The 16850-nt window shown below is 34.1% G+C and overlaps 1 protein-coding gene and 1 pseudogene across 1 annotated transcript in view; both read left to right on the forward strand.

The window, feature by feature from the left end:
- Positions 1-341, forward strand: part of LOC113056463 (exocyst complex component 7-like) — a 5737-nt pseudogene extending 5396 nt beyond the window's left edge.
- A 4253-nt stretch (positions 342-4594) lies between these two features.
- The window catches only part of LOC113055774 (calcium-activated potassium channel subunit alpha-1-like), a 39160-nt gene continuing 26904 nt past the window's right edge, over positions 4595-16850 (forward strand). Inside the window, exons 1-7 of the mRNA XM_026222122.1 lie at positions 4595-5767; positions 7349-7424; positions 8551-8626; positions 8874-9044; positions 12034-12125; positions 14080-14190; positions 14286-14391. Coding sequence (XP_026077907.1) covers positions 5554-5767; positions 7349-7424; positions 8551-8626; positions 8874-9044; positions 12034-12125; positions 14080-14190; positions 14286-14391 — 846 coding nt within the window. The 5' untranslated portion in view covers positions 4595-5553. The remainder of the gene's footprint in view (positions 5768-7348; positions 7425-8550; positions 8627-8873; positions 9045-12033; positions 12126-14079; positions 14191-14285; positions 14392-16850) is intronic.

Raw genomic sequence — 16850 nt, forward strand, 5'->3', positions numbered from 1 at the left:
TGGATGGATGGAAGAATGGATAGATGGATAAAATAGACAGATAGATAGATAGATAGATAGATAGATAGATAGATAGATAGATAGATAGATAGATAGATAGATGGAAGGATGAACACTTACTTTCATCATCTGAATTTTCATTGACTGATTCAGTTCAGACTCTCGCTCATGATCTGAACTGGAGCAGAGCTGATTGTTGAGTTTTCTGGAATGTGACCTGTGACCTGAGCTTACTGTGGAGTATTACTTACATTAAATGTCTCTTAATTACAGCCGGGCTTGAGTTTCAGTTCAGTCTCTCTGACCTGCGGGAACAGAACCCAGCTAACAGAGCCGGATAGAGTTGTGTTTCTCAGTCCTGCAGCTGTTCTGAAACTCCTTCAGGTTAAGAGTCTCACAGCTCGCTGTTCTCTCTCGGGTCCTTTGATGTTCAAAGCCTTTGTACAGGAGCGTTGAATCACTTACACTAGAGTCAAACCCAGTCCACCAGAATCACAGACTGAAGCTGAGATATTACTGTAGCGCAGGAAACATGACTGAACTCTGAACTGCTACACACGCACACATACACACCCACACATACACTCACACGCGCACACGCGCACACTCACGCACGCACACACACACACACACACACACACACACACACACCCACACACACACACACACTCACACACCCACACCCACACACACACACCCACCCACACATGCACACACACACACCCACACACACCCACACACACACACACACACACTCACACATACACACACACACACACACACACACACACACACACACACACACACACCCGCACACACACACACACACACCCACCCACACATGCACACACACACACACCCACACACACACACACACTCACACATACACACAAACACACACACACACACACACACTCACTCACGCACACGCACGTGCACACACAAACACACACACACACACACACACACACCAACACCCCCCCCCCCCCACACACACACACACACTAATACCCACACACACACACACACCAACACCCCCCCCCACACACACACACACCACTAATACCCACACACGCCCACACACACACTCACACATACACACAAACACACACACACACACACACACTCACTCATGCACATACACGTGCACACACGTGCACACACACACACACACACACACACCAACACCCACACACACACACACACCCACACACACACACAAACACACACACACACACACACTCACTGACGCACACGCACGTGCACACACAAACACACACACACACACACACCAACACCCACACACACACACACACACCACACACACACTCACACACACATACACACACACACACTAATACCCACACACGCACACACACGCACACACACTCACACACGCACACACATACACACACACACACACACACAAAAATATTAATTTCAAAAAGATTAGTCATTGCTGTAATATGTAAAAAAATAAATAAATAAAACATTTAAATAGTGTTTATACATCAATGTAGTATATATTTTACTGCTTTTAATTTATGCTGATGTAATGTACAAGTTATGATTATATTGTTTTATTACATTATATATTTAAACTGTTTTGTTCAATAAAACCATTTGATCACTTGCTTTATATATTTTATTTGAACCAACTATTATTGCCTCATTGCTATTTTATATGTATTTTAAGCCATTTTAAAGTCAATTGATTGCTCATGTCTATTTTTTTTTACCTCAAAAAAAAAAAAAGACAGAGAGAACTATAAAATTAAATAATGGCTAGAATAATTGACTGATTAGTCGATTACCTAAATAATCATTAGTGACTGAGAGCCTTATGTTATACAGAGTTTCCTGACAGAATAATGCACATATATCAGTCAGAATATATGTGAACTATCAATCATTCGATCTGTCCTGAGAAACCAAAGACAATCAGAACGTGTCAGATAAACAGCTTACACCTGCCATCATTTGCTGTAAGAAAGAGTATTCATGATACACATGTGCCGACCGTTATGAGCAGTAAATATCTGCATGGAAAAAGACTCTTCTATTTGCCTTCAGGGGATAAAAACATGGAGCTACTGTACAATAGCACACATCAGAGTCATAATATCATTGCTTTAATAATTCATGATATTTCTGAATAGTCCTTCTGCTTCATAATGATGTTCATTCTGTCAAGAGTAAGATGCATTTAACGTCTAAATGAGAGCTGCATTATAATTTTATGAAATGAGCGGATTCATTATTACTGAAATGTATTGATCGATCGGCCAATGCTTTAATGAAATAATTCTTAATGCAGATGTGAAAGATTCAAGCTATAAAATGAGTGCCAGATCATTTACATGCAGTATTGACTTCCAGGTTATTGCAGTAAATACTGTATTTCACTGAACCTTCATTAAAGTGAACGTCGGCCTGTTTTTCTGTGTTTAAACAGACCCATCGAATCCTGTCAGCAATTCCACAAGGACTACACTCTGCAGATCGACATGGCCTTCAATGTGTTTTTCCTCTTGTATTTTGGACTGCGTGTAAGTTTAACATGAACTCTACATATTTACAGATGCAGCTGTTTAATATTCATTTTTTTACATACCATTATATATTTGTTAATATTATGTAATATTTTTTTTGTTAAATATAGTTTTGATTTGTTTTAATTCCATTATTGGGAATTACATTTTTTAATGTACGATTTAAGTATAGGCTTTTCATCTAATATTTGTATTTTAAATATTTTATTAAGCAGTTTATTATTCAGCAATTCTTTATATACTTTTATACATTTATTAATAGTATGAGTAAGCCTTTATTTTTATATATTATTTTAATTTAGTTTTTAGCAATTTTTGTAATTAGTTATTATTATTATTATTATATTAATATTTATTTCAGTGTTATTTTTATATTAATTTTATATATTTCTTTATATATATATATATATATTAAGTTTTAGTAATTTTCTTTGTCATTTTTATTAGTTAAACAAATGTTTACGTTTGGGTTTTACATGTCATATTTCGATATATTTGTAATTATTTAACTATTCAGTTTATATTAGTGTTATTTGAGTATTCATTATATTCTTTTGTATATTTCTTAATATTTAATATTGGCTTTGAAGTTCATATTGTGTATTAGTTATATTTTTCATGAGTTTAATATTAGAAATTTTTTCTATACAGCTTTGATTGGTTTTTATTTAAGTTTTGGTAATTTTAGTACTTCATCTTAAACTTATGTATTTTAAATATATTGTATTTTAATTATTATTATTTAAGTTTTAGTTTTAAATGTATTTGTTTTATATTTTATCATTTATTAATAGCTTTATTTGAATTACCAAATTTTTTTTTAAGAGTTTTATTTTTTAATTAACATTGAAACTGGTTTATTTATATGTGTTTGTTGACGTGTGTTTTGTCTTTCTTTTCTGCATCTTCTCAGTTCATCGCAGCCAATGATAAGCTGTGGTTCTGGCTGGAGGTGAATTCGGTGGTGGATTTCTTCACCGTGCCGCCTGTGTTTGTGTCTGTGTATCTGAACAGGAGCTGGCTGGGTAAAACACTCTCCCATTACTGACACTTTACCTCTAATACCTGATTATTTCATCAGATTATGACCAGAGAGTGTCAGAAATGTAAAACCCACAGGCTGATATTATTAGATGAAGGTCTCTACCGCCCCCTGCTGGACAATACATGCACTAACTCTTAATCTGTCAGGAAGAACAATCTGTCACACACCATCCGTTACACCAAATCAGCTTATTCAGCAGCTCGCTGGGATTTGTGATCTCTGGACTGCTGGGAATTAAAGAGACGTTCTCTAGAAATCCTCCTATTGTTTAGAACGGCTGATTGTTTGCTCTCATGCATCAAGTTTAAAGTCTTTTGAGGGCACGTGCAGCTCGGGTCACATATAAACCTTTAAATAATCATAAAACTAGAGCGGGAATCATTCAGCTGCTCGGAAACAGACAGGTTCATTAACTATTTTGCAATTAGAGACTGTTTTTACTAATTTAGGTCAGAATTATTGTCTGTGGTGATGAAGCAGGACGCAGATGCTGTTCTTAGAGCTTAACCTGCACTGAACTGCTATATTCTTTTAATGAAGTGTGTTTAATTAACGGCAGAACAAGCACTTTCACTGAATAATTCATGATTTTTCAAAGGAATGACAAATCATTTACTGGTTTGGAGTAATTTTTGGAGCCAAAACCCATTTTTCTTAGTGAGTTTGGTGTTGACTTTGTGCTTTAGACTTTTCTTCAGCAAGGACGCATTAAATTGATCAAAAGTGACAGTAAAGTCATTTATAATGTTGGAGAACATTTCTATGTCAAATAAATGCTGTTGTTTTTAACTTTCTATTCATCTGAGAATTCAAAAAAAAAAAAAAATGTATCGATGTTTTCACAAAAATATTGCATTGCACGACATCATCATATTTAAATGATTTCTGCAGGATAATGTGATAAAAATACAATTACATTTTAACAGATATTCACATAGAAAATAATATTTATAATAATATTGACATTTTTTGTGTTTTTTACTGTGTTTTTGATCAAATAAATGCAGACTTGGTTCTTTAAAGAAATTAAAACATCTACAGAGCTTTTAGTTAGTTTAAATAAAACTGATCCATCAAAGTGTTGAAAGCTTTTACAAGCAGGAGTGGTTTAGAAGGAGGCCTTTATAATGCAGTAAAAGCGCTGCCCTCTGCTGGTGATAAAGCAGAAAAGCACTAAATAAAAACGGCAAATATCCTCTGATTGGAGAACAGGTCTGTGTGCGACTGCTTTAGTGCTTCATCAGCCTCATGAACTGAGTCGTGGTCAAAGCGCAGCTTATGTTCTTCATGTCTGCGTCTGTTCACTGACTTTAATCATCATATAGGAACAGGAGGTCACGCTGCTTTAGTTATTATTCAGCTTTCATTGACTTAATGTCCATTGATGGTACGTGTGTGTGTGTGTGTCCAGAACATGTTGATCCTGGTTTGGAGTGTTTTCGTGCATCCAGTCTGTTTTTAAACATCAAAGACATTAGTTTTGTGTTGCCGTCAGCTATAGAGTGGTTGCTTAGCGACTGCACCGCAACATTCTAAAAGCCATTGAAAACCCGTTACATTGTATCGGTGAGTTCTGCACGTGCTGCAAACCCACTCAGAAGATCTTCAGGAGATGTTGGAACACCGATGAAACATTTGTAGTAACTGATGATTATGAAGTCAGAGTTTGTGACTCTGCAGCAGATGATGTTCATGTTGAACAGGCTTTCTGTCTGGCCTCCGCTTGCATCCCAGGACGACTCCTAAAGGAGCTTATGCTGTAATATCCTGATGAAAAGGGTTTGTTCTAAGCTTTCACTACATGACTACATCATCACAACTGGGATGTAGTTTTTTTCTGGTTCATTTCGACCACTTTTCTGCTCAGAATGGCTTTCCCTTGGAACGAGATGGAGCTTCTCACTGCTGCACGTTTGACACTGTGAACTGGGAGCATTTTTTATCAGAATCGTGGTCATGATCCCGACTAAGATGTTGGTGTACAGGAGCCCTGACGGGGCCACGCGCACCGAGGCCCTCCCGAACACACGCAGACGCAAGAAGTCCTGCGGCGAGCTCTTTCACAACGGCTACCGTGTGAAGATGCTCCACGCGCCGGTCTGTGAGAGACACGAGCGTGACGACTGTCACCACACGCTGTCCTCCTGTCTCCATGCCGTCTCGTACTGGGGTAAGAACTGATGCTGGAGTCAACACGGACTGATGGATGTTTCCCTCTGATCAAGAACAAGCAGACAGTGATAATAATACAGATGTTTCCTCTTGTATTTGGAGACAGTTGCTTGGCTTCATTTGGCATTGATTCTTGAGACATGGGACAAAATAAAAGACTAAATATAAAATAGCTACATTTTAACTTTGATAATGATTAGAGATGATCAATAGAATGTAAATATACCATTGCATTTGATTTTCTTAAAGTCTAAAACCTCTTTTCCTCACACACAAACTGTAGCTCAAAATATCTATACAGAAATATTAATAATATAATATATATACAGAAATATTAATATATAACATACATGTCCTAAAAGAAATAGATTTTCCTTTGTTTTTATTTCAAATATGTTTTTTTAAATACATTTAAAAAAAAATATTTTAAATATTAAAATATTTATGAAATACCTAAAATTTTGTTGGATATTTGTAAATATTTTAATAAAATCAGGGAAAATTGATGTCAGCAGACCTGGAGTGCACCTGCTGTTTTTCATAGGCTTTTTATCATTTCAAACAATTTATTTTTTGTAATATGATTTTTATGGCAAAATCAGAAAAGCCAAATGTCCAAAATATAGTTATTGTGTCAGCATTGTAAGATGTTCTCTATGACTGTGGTGAAAATTCAATATATTGAACTGAATATGAGTTGAAATCATTAATACGTTCAAGACTAAATAACATTTTTTCTTTATCTGATATATTGAAAACACATGAAAATATTTAATTCATCTAAATAGTATTAATAATAATTTTTATTACCTTGGTTAAGGTCATTCATTATCATTATTCCACTAACAATGCATAAAAATGAACCACGAGCACCACAAGGGACAAAAGAAAGACCTTTTTTTCTCAAGTTCTGTCAAAAACGTCATGCATTAGTTGTGCATTAAGCGAAAGTGCGTTGCATTTTGGGATACAATATTTGGTGCAGTATGCTCTGTTGTTGATTATTACACATGTTGACAGATGTTTCATGTATACTGTGTCTAGTATGCATCCTATAGTCTGTAATGCAGAAACAGTATGTGCTGTTTAGTGTCTGCTTTCGACTGGAAAGTGACTGAATGAGTGTGTGTGTGTGTGACTCTTCTTGTGTTTGTGTGTTCACATCGACCAAGGTCACCTCACTGAAGTCACATGTGTTTCTCTCGGAGGGGTTTTTTTTTGCGCTGTAATGCTTCTGAAACCAGGGCTCAAATTTAGGCCCTTACGTCATGACTGTTGAGCGCAGATGTTGAGCCGACTGTCTGTCGCTCTCAGTCTAGAGAGAAATAAACTCCCTCCAGATGTGTTCAGTGCAGCGCTGCGGCTCTCAACACTCAGCGACAGATATTTGCACATTCCTTGCCATACTTTGAAGGTTTTACAATTTTGTAGCTGCGGTTAGTTTGTATCATTTGTTAGTCGTGTTCTGAAGAAATCAGTGTCGGTGTTAAACATGGACGAACACTTCAAAGGTACGAGCTGAACTCGATTCTCTGTGTGTTACGATGTTTCTTACTTGCTTCTGCTCTTCTTCATGCAGGACTGAGGTTCTTAAGAGCCTTGAGGCTGATCCAGTTTTCAGAAATATTACAGTTTTTAAACATCTTAAAAACAAGGTAAGAATCCCTTCAAGTGCAGCATGTGATTTCTGAACTCGTGTGAAAATAGCTGTTTATATTCCTCACCTGCATCTTTAATGAAAATCATACTTTTCATAAATCTGATAACATTTTATAATCTATGTACATTTGTTTTCATATTTCTTTATAGTTAATTTAAAGTGTGTGTTCACAGAGAATGGTTTGCAGTTTTTTTCCAAAACATGATTTTACAGAACAAAAAGTATAAATTCTTCAACTGACAAATAGTTTAACTGCAATTTTGTCTTTATTATATTATATTATATAAAACACTCAGAAAAGTCTTTGTAAATAGGGTATAATAGATAGTATTAATATAGATACATTTTCTGTATTGATTTTTCACTGGTGTTTCACCTGTGTGTTGAATTATGCAATGCATTGTGCTGTTTTTACGGTTAAAGGAAATGGCTTAATAGAATATGTCTAACCAAAAATACCCGGTACCTTCTCCATTTTCGATGATTTTTTTCTTAACGTTTTTATTTTATTTTATTTTATTTATTCTTTTTTTATTTATTTATTTATTTTTATTTTGTTTTATTTTATTTTATTTTTAGTATTTTTTCACATTTTTTATTGTTTTTTATTTTGTTTTATTTTATCTTTTTTCATTTTGTTTCATTTTATTTTTAGTTTTTTTTTCAAATTTTGTATTTGTATTTTATTTTATTTATTTTCTTCATTTATTTTCTTACATTTTTTTTTTTTTTTTTTTTCGATTCCTGTCGTGCTTGAAAATCTTTGACATTGTGCTCAGAAATCTGTCGGTCTCCCTGTAGCTTAGATCCAAAGCTTTAGCGCAGATGTCCAGGAGAGCTTATTGTGAATGAATAATCTCACTGTAATTCATTCAAATGGAGAGGTGAAATCTCAAATGATTTTTGGACTAAAATTGGCCAGTATTATACAAAGCACTTAAAGCAATTCTGTTCTTTTGCAAACGTTTTTTTTTTTTTTTTAATGAAAGATTTAGCAGGCTTTCCAAAATATGCTCTGGTTGAACTCAAAATGATGTGCAGTATTCGTTCACAAATGTTGATTCATGTGAGTATCAGTTGTGCGTTGATGTGAGTATTTCTGAATTTGTTTTTTTTTATAGCAACTCCATAAAGTTGGTGAATCTGTGCTCAATCTTTATAAGCACATGGCTGACGGCTGCGGGCTTCATACATTTGGTAAGTCAATCGCATCAGGAATCAACTGGATGGTGAAAATTGGATTATTGTGATGTTTTTATCAGACTCTCATTCTGACGGCACCCATTCACTGCAGATCATCTATTACTGAGACACTGATGCAATGCTACATTTCTCCAAACCTGATGAAATTTTTATTTTTATTATTCCTATAATTGGATCAGTTTTGATTTGATGTTAACAAAAGCTTAAAACAGAAATACTGAGTCTGCTTGTGTGTCCTCAGGTGGAAAACTCAGGGGATCCTTGGGAAAACTTCCAGAATTCCCAACCGCTTTCCTACTGGGAGTGTGTGTACTTACTCATGGTAACCATGTCCACAGTGGGATATGGAGATGTGTGTGCTAAAACAACCCTCGGACGCCTTTTCATGGTCTTCTTCATTCTCGGAGGATTGGTAAAAAGCCTAAATATGTAGAAGATATCCCATAATAATTCCCCCACATCCTGCATCTTTGCCTCTGAGTATCAGGTCCTCAATCATTGTATCCTTGACAACCAGAGCTGGATTTTGCTTCAATCCCATCCAAACGTTCCCAGCTTCTGCTCGTCATGATGGAAAGATCTTCATGTGTTCTACTGCACTGCGTGTTTTTGGCTCTTTTTTTTTTTATTTCAAATGCTTTATTTGTTGATTTCTTGTGATTTCAAGTGGAACCATCATTAGGGAGTACAAAGTAATTCTGTTTGTAGAAATCATGACTGACTGCGGTTTTAGACGACCCGACCCAATTTACCCCCACCCCAACTCCAACAAACTTTATGAAGGGTTGAGATATAAAACACACACCGTTACAGTCTCAACATAAATATGTAAATATATTTTGTAAATATATTAAAACTAACATTAATATTAATATGAATAATTTTTCATAAAGTTTTATAAAGATTATACACAGATTATAAAGATAGATATTAATTGTAGTAAGAATTGCAGTGCTTTTATAAAAACATTAAATAATTAATTAATTAACATTAATATTTATAATGTTAAAACATTAATAATTTCAATTATTATTAATATTTGATATACAAATGTTACTATATAAATACATAAACAATTATATTAATTACTAAAATTGTTTTTTTTTAAATATTGTAATGTATTAAAATTAATATCTTATTATTAATAATTCTTATTAAGTTTGTAAAGACAAAAATATTTAGCCTTTTAATTGTACTATGTAAAGTAAATTTTCTACATAAATTAAGGACACATTCATTCCAATTTACCTCATTTATGATTCAATTGGCCAGTTTTAATAAATAAATTAATAAATTAATTAATTAATTAATAAAAATTTCAATAAAAATATTTTTCACTGACAATTCACTGCTTATATGAAAGTTTATATTATATATCTATATAATAGTATAATTATATAAATATACAAAAATTATTATATATTTTTTGTAAATTTATTAAAATTAAAAAATTAATATGAATAATTTTTCATAAAGTCTGTAAATAACAGATTTTGCTATTAACTGTAGTATACTGTAATGCTTGAGAGCTTCCGGTAATAATGTAAAGTGTGTTCATATCTGCTCGGCGTAAGAGTTTGCTTGGACTAAACATGGCTCTTGAGGTTCCTCCTTTACATCTCCGTGTTCCTCTTAAAACGGCAGATCGGATCTCATCTGTGGCTTTTCTTCTTTACAACACAGATATCCTTTAAAACTGGGATATTTGTCAAACAGAATGCTTTTACTTGTATCCTAAAACCTTTCTGGGCAATGCATGAATACAAGCATTCTGCCTCTCACTGTCACTCAATCTGTCTGCTTTTAAAGCTCCAGTATTTAACACTTAAAGGGATAGTTTGTGCTCAAATGATCAGTCTGTCATCGTTTACTCAGCCTCGTGTTGTTGCTCTCTTCGGTGGAACTTGAAAAAGTCAATTTTAGGAACAACTTGACTGCTTTTCCGTATAATGAAAGTGAATGAGGAAAGTTACAGTCCATGACTCGTTCTTCAGACGAGAAACATGTGACTTCAGAAATCAAGTCACAGATGATTAATAAATAAATATGAATAAAACAGGAAAATATGAGAATCAGTGATACAGACTTCTTCAAATATGAGACGGATTCTGCATGAATGCATCTTTCCAATTGGCTCCTTTTAAAATAATTAATTTTGTTGGTGTAATACAAACAAAATATATCACAACTATAAGTGTTTTTGAAAGACAATCCACTTCTTATCTGAGAGTTTTAAGAACTTATTGCCCTAATGATTAGTTTTCATATAAATAAAGTAATATAATATTACTGTTGAAACATTGTTTTCATATAAATATTACATTTATATACTAATGTAATTATTGAAATATATATATAAAAACAAGGATATTCTTTAAAATGAATAAAGATAATTATATACAATATTTTATACACACAAATAAACATTTTCTACATAAATGCACGGATGCCACATTTATAATGATTATAATTTGCTTGGTTTAATGCAGTGCGTGTGTGTTTGTGTGTGCGTGCATGTGTGCGAGTGTGTGTGCGTGCTTGCGAGTGTGTGTGTGTGTGCGAGTGTGTGTGTGTGCGTGCGTGCGAGTGTGTGTGTGTGTGTGAGTGTGTGTGTGTGTGTGTGTGTGAGTGTGTGTGTGTGTGTGTGAGTGTGTGTGTGTGTTTGTGAGTGTGTGTGTGTGTGTTTGTGTGAGTTTGTGAGTGTGTGTGTGTGTGTGTGTGTGTGTGTGTGTGTGTGTGTGAGAAACAACTATAAGTGTTTAAGTAACCTATTTTAAGTAACTAACCCTATTTTAAGTAAAGTATTTTAATATGAATGCATCTTAATGATGTATATAATTCTATAAAAAAGTAAATTAAATACATACAAGAAATATAAAATGTACAACATTTTTAAAAGAACATTTAGTGTTATACAGCCCTATAGTTCAGTTTAATAACTGTGTAAAGTTTATCAGATGATGAAACGAGTTAAATTCACTACATACCGTAGCATCATTATTCAGCTCCAGTGTTAATTCAATTCAGTTCAATAACAAATTTAGCAAAATTCAGCTATAAATCAGATTATTCAGTTCAGGTTGTGTCTTATCCGTTACTCTAGAACAGAAGACTTGAGATGTAGAGCACTACTCTTATGCTTTCTTTGTATTCTCAAAGCTTGGCCATCCATCATTTTCATTATATTGTAACGAGATGCTCACTGTTTATTATTTTATAAAAGCATCTTTTTCTGCTAAAGAAGGAAGGTCACACGGGAAGGAGAGCAAACGTTGACTGACTCTCATTTCGTCCGAGCTATCGCTTCAAGGCTCTTATTTCTGAAATGAAATCTCTCTTCTACTGAAGGTAGAAGCATTGGCAGACTTCTTTTGTCCTGTGTCTCCTGTCTCCTCCTCCAGGCCATGTTTGCCAGCTACGTTCCTGAAATCATAGAGTTAATAGGAAACCGCAAGAAATATGGTGGTTCCTATAGCGCAGTGAATGGGAGAAAGTAAGTAGTCGCTCAGTGCGCTCAGCCGTCTGCATGCACGTCTCTCTCTCTGTCCCATGCATGTAGGCAATGTTTGCTCGCTACGTGCCAGAAATCGCTGCTCTCATCCTTAATCGGAAGAAATATGGAGGGAGTTATAACTCGACCCGAGGAAGAAAGTAAGTCGAAGGCTCAAATGCACCGAACCTCTAATGAAAAACAAAACAAGGTTCTTATTTTCTGCAGGGTCTGGCGTGGAGCAGCGCGGACTCTGACCTCACAGGAAGTCGCTGTAGTGCTTCCTGTGACGTCAGAGGTGATTCTCCACAGGAAGTCGTATTATTCTGAGGGTCTGGGGTCAAACGGCACAAATCATCTCATTGCTTTTCGCGTTGTGTGAGTCGCTCGTCGCTTAAAGATTCGTGCAACGTGTGACACTTGGGCTTCTGCGTGTGGCGGTGGTTGTACGTGTTGTATGTTCATCACAAAGTGCTATTTTGTGTCTTCTGTCTGACTGTCTGACCTTTGCTTTGGAGATTCAAAATAAACAGAAATATATATTTTTTTAATCAAGGACGCATTAAATTGATCAAAAGTGACAGTAAATGCATGTTATGAAAGATTTCTGGTTTAAATAAATGCTGCGCTTTTGATTTTTCTGTTCATCTGTGAATCCTGCAAAAATAAAATTCATCCCATTTTCCACAGAAATATCAACTGTGTTCAACACTGATAATAATCAGAAGTGTTTCTCGAGCAGTAAATCATCATATTTTCATGATTTCTTAAGATCATGTGACTCTGAAGACTGATGCTGAAAATACAGTGGAGCATCACAGAAATAAATTATACTTTAACACAGATTCACACAGAACATAGCTGATTTACATTAGAATAATATTTCACAATTTTACTGTTTTTACTGTGTTTTTGATCAAATAAATGCAGCCTCGGTGAGCAGAAGAGACTTAAAAAAAACTTTGAATGGTATTGTAATTAAATCAATTATTAATGAATTAAATGAATATTAAAGGCTTGCAATTAAATAATTATGCAAGAAATTTTGTAATGTTCTAAACTCACTGCTAATAATGTTAATTTTATTTTATTTTATTTTATTTTATTTTAATTTAATGACAAACATGCAAAATCATTTTTGATCATTTATGATTAAATAAATGCAGACGTGTTGAGAAAAGAGAAAAGACTGTACCCACCTGATCTTTTGAATGATTGTAATATATACTGTTTTGATTTAGACTTTTTAGTCTTTTCAAACTTTCAAATGAATTATAAATTTTTAATGATACTAAACTAATAAGCCATTTTATGAGGTGTCACAAATAAGCACACTTTTCACAATATTAATCACGCGTTACTATAATGTTTTGTGTCCTATTATTTTTATGCCAACTATAACAGTGTACAGATTTTATAAGAACATACACTTACATTACTTGATGATTAATTACCAGCAGTCATTTTGATGCATTGTTCTTTTCAGACTATTTGAAGCGTCCTATCCATGTTTGTTAAAATGCTCCGATGCTTTGGCTGTAAAGTCCCCATGAAATCAAGACTGGTGTTTTGTGGTTTTAGTCTATTTGCCTGGTGCTCATCATATAATCATTTCAGCAGATTTAAACATTTATGAGCCCATTAAATGTTTTCGCTAAAGTCTGAGTAGTGATTTTATGGGGTCTTTAACTCGTTACAGTGGCACTGCATTGCTGTTATTGCTTTGAACTCATTTGTTGTTGTTGTTATTGTTTTGTAAGTAAACGTAGAACACGCTTTGTTCTTGTCACAGCGTAAACCAATTAAATCCAGTTTCTCCAGAGAAAAACCTACCCAGAATCCCTTTCAGACCGATTTTGTTTCATTATAAAGCTAAACGTGTGATCTGGGTGGTTTTCTCTCTCGTTGTATCAGCTCTGGTGTTTTCTGATGAATACTCACCCGTTGCGTTTCTCAGGCATATAGTCGTCTGCGGTCACATCACACTGGAGAGCGTCTCCAACTTCCTCAAAGACTTCCTACACAAGGACAGGGATGATGTCAATGTAGAAATCGTTTTTCTCCATAAGTAAGTATAATAGGGAAGTTGAATGGAGTTTTCGTCTGCACTAAAGATTCGTTGTGAGACACACAGTGCTGATGTGTGTGTGTGTGTGTGTTTAGTATTTCCCCTAATCTTGAGCTGGAAGCCTTATTCAAGAGACACTTCACACAGGTGGAGTTTTACCAGGGATCTGTCCTCAACCCTCACGATCTCGCTCGAGTTAAGGTATGGCTTTGATCCATCATATAATCATAGAAAATCTGGAAATATCGGGACAATTTGTGCGTTCTAGACCTGCACTGTTAAACAAATTCCGTTGGTGCCATCGTTTTTTTAGTTATTAAATTGTTTGTAAAAGTGAAATAATTTTTAACTGACGGGAAAAAAAATTGCTTTGACAAATTATTGTAAAAAAAAAAAAAAAAAAAAAAACATTACCATGACTTACTGATGAAATCATTTTTTACAGTGTGGAAATGTCACATAAATGGTAATTTCTTTGATATACACACATAAAAATAATGGAAATTTATATGGTGAATCTACTGTAGATTTTTCTCTGTATGCTCGGTTCTAAAATGATTAATAACATATTGTTTCATGTGTAAAGCAGGGTTATTATAGTAAACTTAAAATATTGAAATAAAATAAAATTTTACTGATATAAAATAATTTAAAATATTTTTAATGTTTGCCAAGGCAACATCATTTTTGTTTAGTTTAAATTGAAGAACTAAAACTAAATAAACTAAAGCGAATAAAAATAAATAAATAATTGACTTATAGAAAACTATTACAAAACGACAAAATAAAATGTCAAAAAATAAAAAACAAAAATAAAATGATAATGATAATGATATTAAAATAAAACCGCTAGCCATTATAAAATAATAATAAAAATGATAAAAACACCAAAAAATTACTTTGGCTAAAATAAAAAATCTTAAAATAGCATCTAATTTAAAAATGTAACAAAATCTGTAATAGTACGGAAGTTCTAAGCGGCCATGCATTATAATATTTTTTCTTCTTGTTTTCTCTTTATAACGGCTTAATTTTCTCGTTATCTCGACATAACGAAGTTCGTTTTCTCGTTATAACGACTTAATTTTCTCGTTATCACGACATAACAAAGTTCGTTTTCTCGTTATAACAACTTCATTTTCTCGTTTTCTCGACATAACGAAGTTTGTTTTCTCATTATAACGAATTAATTTTCTCTAAGAAGTTACAAAACTGCGCCAGCAGGTGGCACTATAGACCTGAATGGGTGTTGTACACTATCCACTTTACTGTACGCGGACCTTCCTCGTGATCGCTATAATTTGTGCAGTCTTCATTACTGACATTTAATTAATTCATAAATGTTAAATGCTTGAATCAATATGAATATTTTGTGTATTAAGTTCCTGCTAGATGCATGAGTTTCACCAACGCGTTCTGTGTCATAAAATAACTGCTTATCAAAACCAAAGTTGACATCACTGTATTCTGTTTATCTACGGTAGGACGGGATTTAACGATGTAGGCTGATGTGCTTCTTTTCCTTATTACTAATCTTTATTGTTAACCATATTGATGAGAAATGTGATGTATATGTAAAATCCATAGGCTAATTTAATTCAGTTTTGTTCTATAATGTTGTAATCGTTTTTTTCTACACACACACACACACACACACACAAACACTACACATAGTCCTACACATGGACGCTCTTTTCAAACAGAAGCTTGTAACACACATGATATCTGCCACATCATATAATGACTACTACAAATTATATATAATTTTATTTGAAATAAAGGGAAAATGAAAAGTGAGTTTAATCCAAGCAGCTCTAATGGCGCGGTGTTGCCATTTAAACATGTTAATTACAAAAACAAAACGTTCGTTGTACTGTCTCTGGAAAAATCAACAGTGATTGATCAGCCTTTATTTATATACAGTATTGTAAACTTTATTACCTAGGCGAAGCTAAATTTGCTGAAATATAGGCTACAGTAAGAGCGCCTGCATGGTTGTCCATCAGATGCCTGTCAAAGTTGAGTTTGTTACTATAGCAACAGTAAAACTTTCATGTCGTTATAACGAGAAAACAAACTTTCGTTATGTCGAGATAACGAGAAAAATAAGTCGTTTTAACGAGAAAACGAACTTCGTTATGTCGAGATAACGAGGAAAATAAGTCGTTTTAACGAGAAAACGAACTTCGTTATGTCGAGATAACGAGGAAAATAAGTCGTTTTAACGAGAAAACGAACTTTCGTTATGTCGAGATAACGAGAAAAATAAGTCGTTTTAACGAGAAAACGAACTTCGTTATGTCGAGATAACGAGGAAAATAAGTCGTTTTAACGAGAAAACAATCTTTCGTTATGTCGAAATAACGAGAAAAATAAGTCGTTTTAACGAGAAAACGAACTTCGTTATGTCGAGATAACGAGGAAAATAAGTCGTTATAACGAGAAAACGACTTTCGTTATGTCGAGATAACGAGAAAATTAAGTCGTTATAACGAGAAAACAAAAAGGAAAAAAAAATTTATAATGTATGGCCGCTTAGAACTTCCGTAATAATAGTGTATCAATGATCCTAAAATAACACTTAGGTAGATTTATGCAATAATACGCTCATGGAAAAGGAAATTCACTTAAATATGGGACACCCGCAAACAGGAATTGTT

Source organism: Carassius auratus, chromosome 37, assembly GCF_003368295.1.
Source record: "Carassius auratus strain Wakin chromosome 37, ASM336829v1, whole genome shotgun sequence".
Taxonomy (NCBI): domain Eukaryota; kingdom Metazoa; phylum Chordata; class Actinopteri; order Cypriniformes; family Cyprinidae; genus Carassius; species Carassius auratus.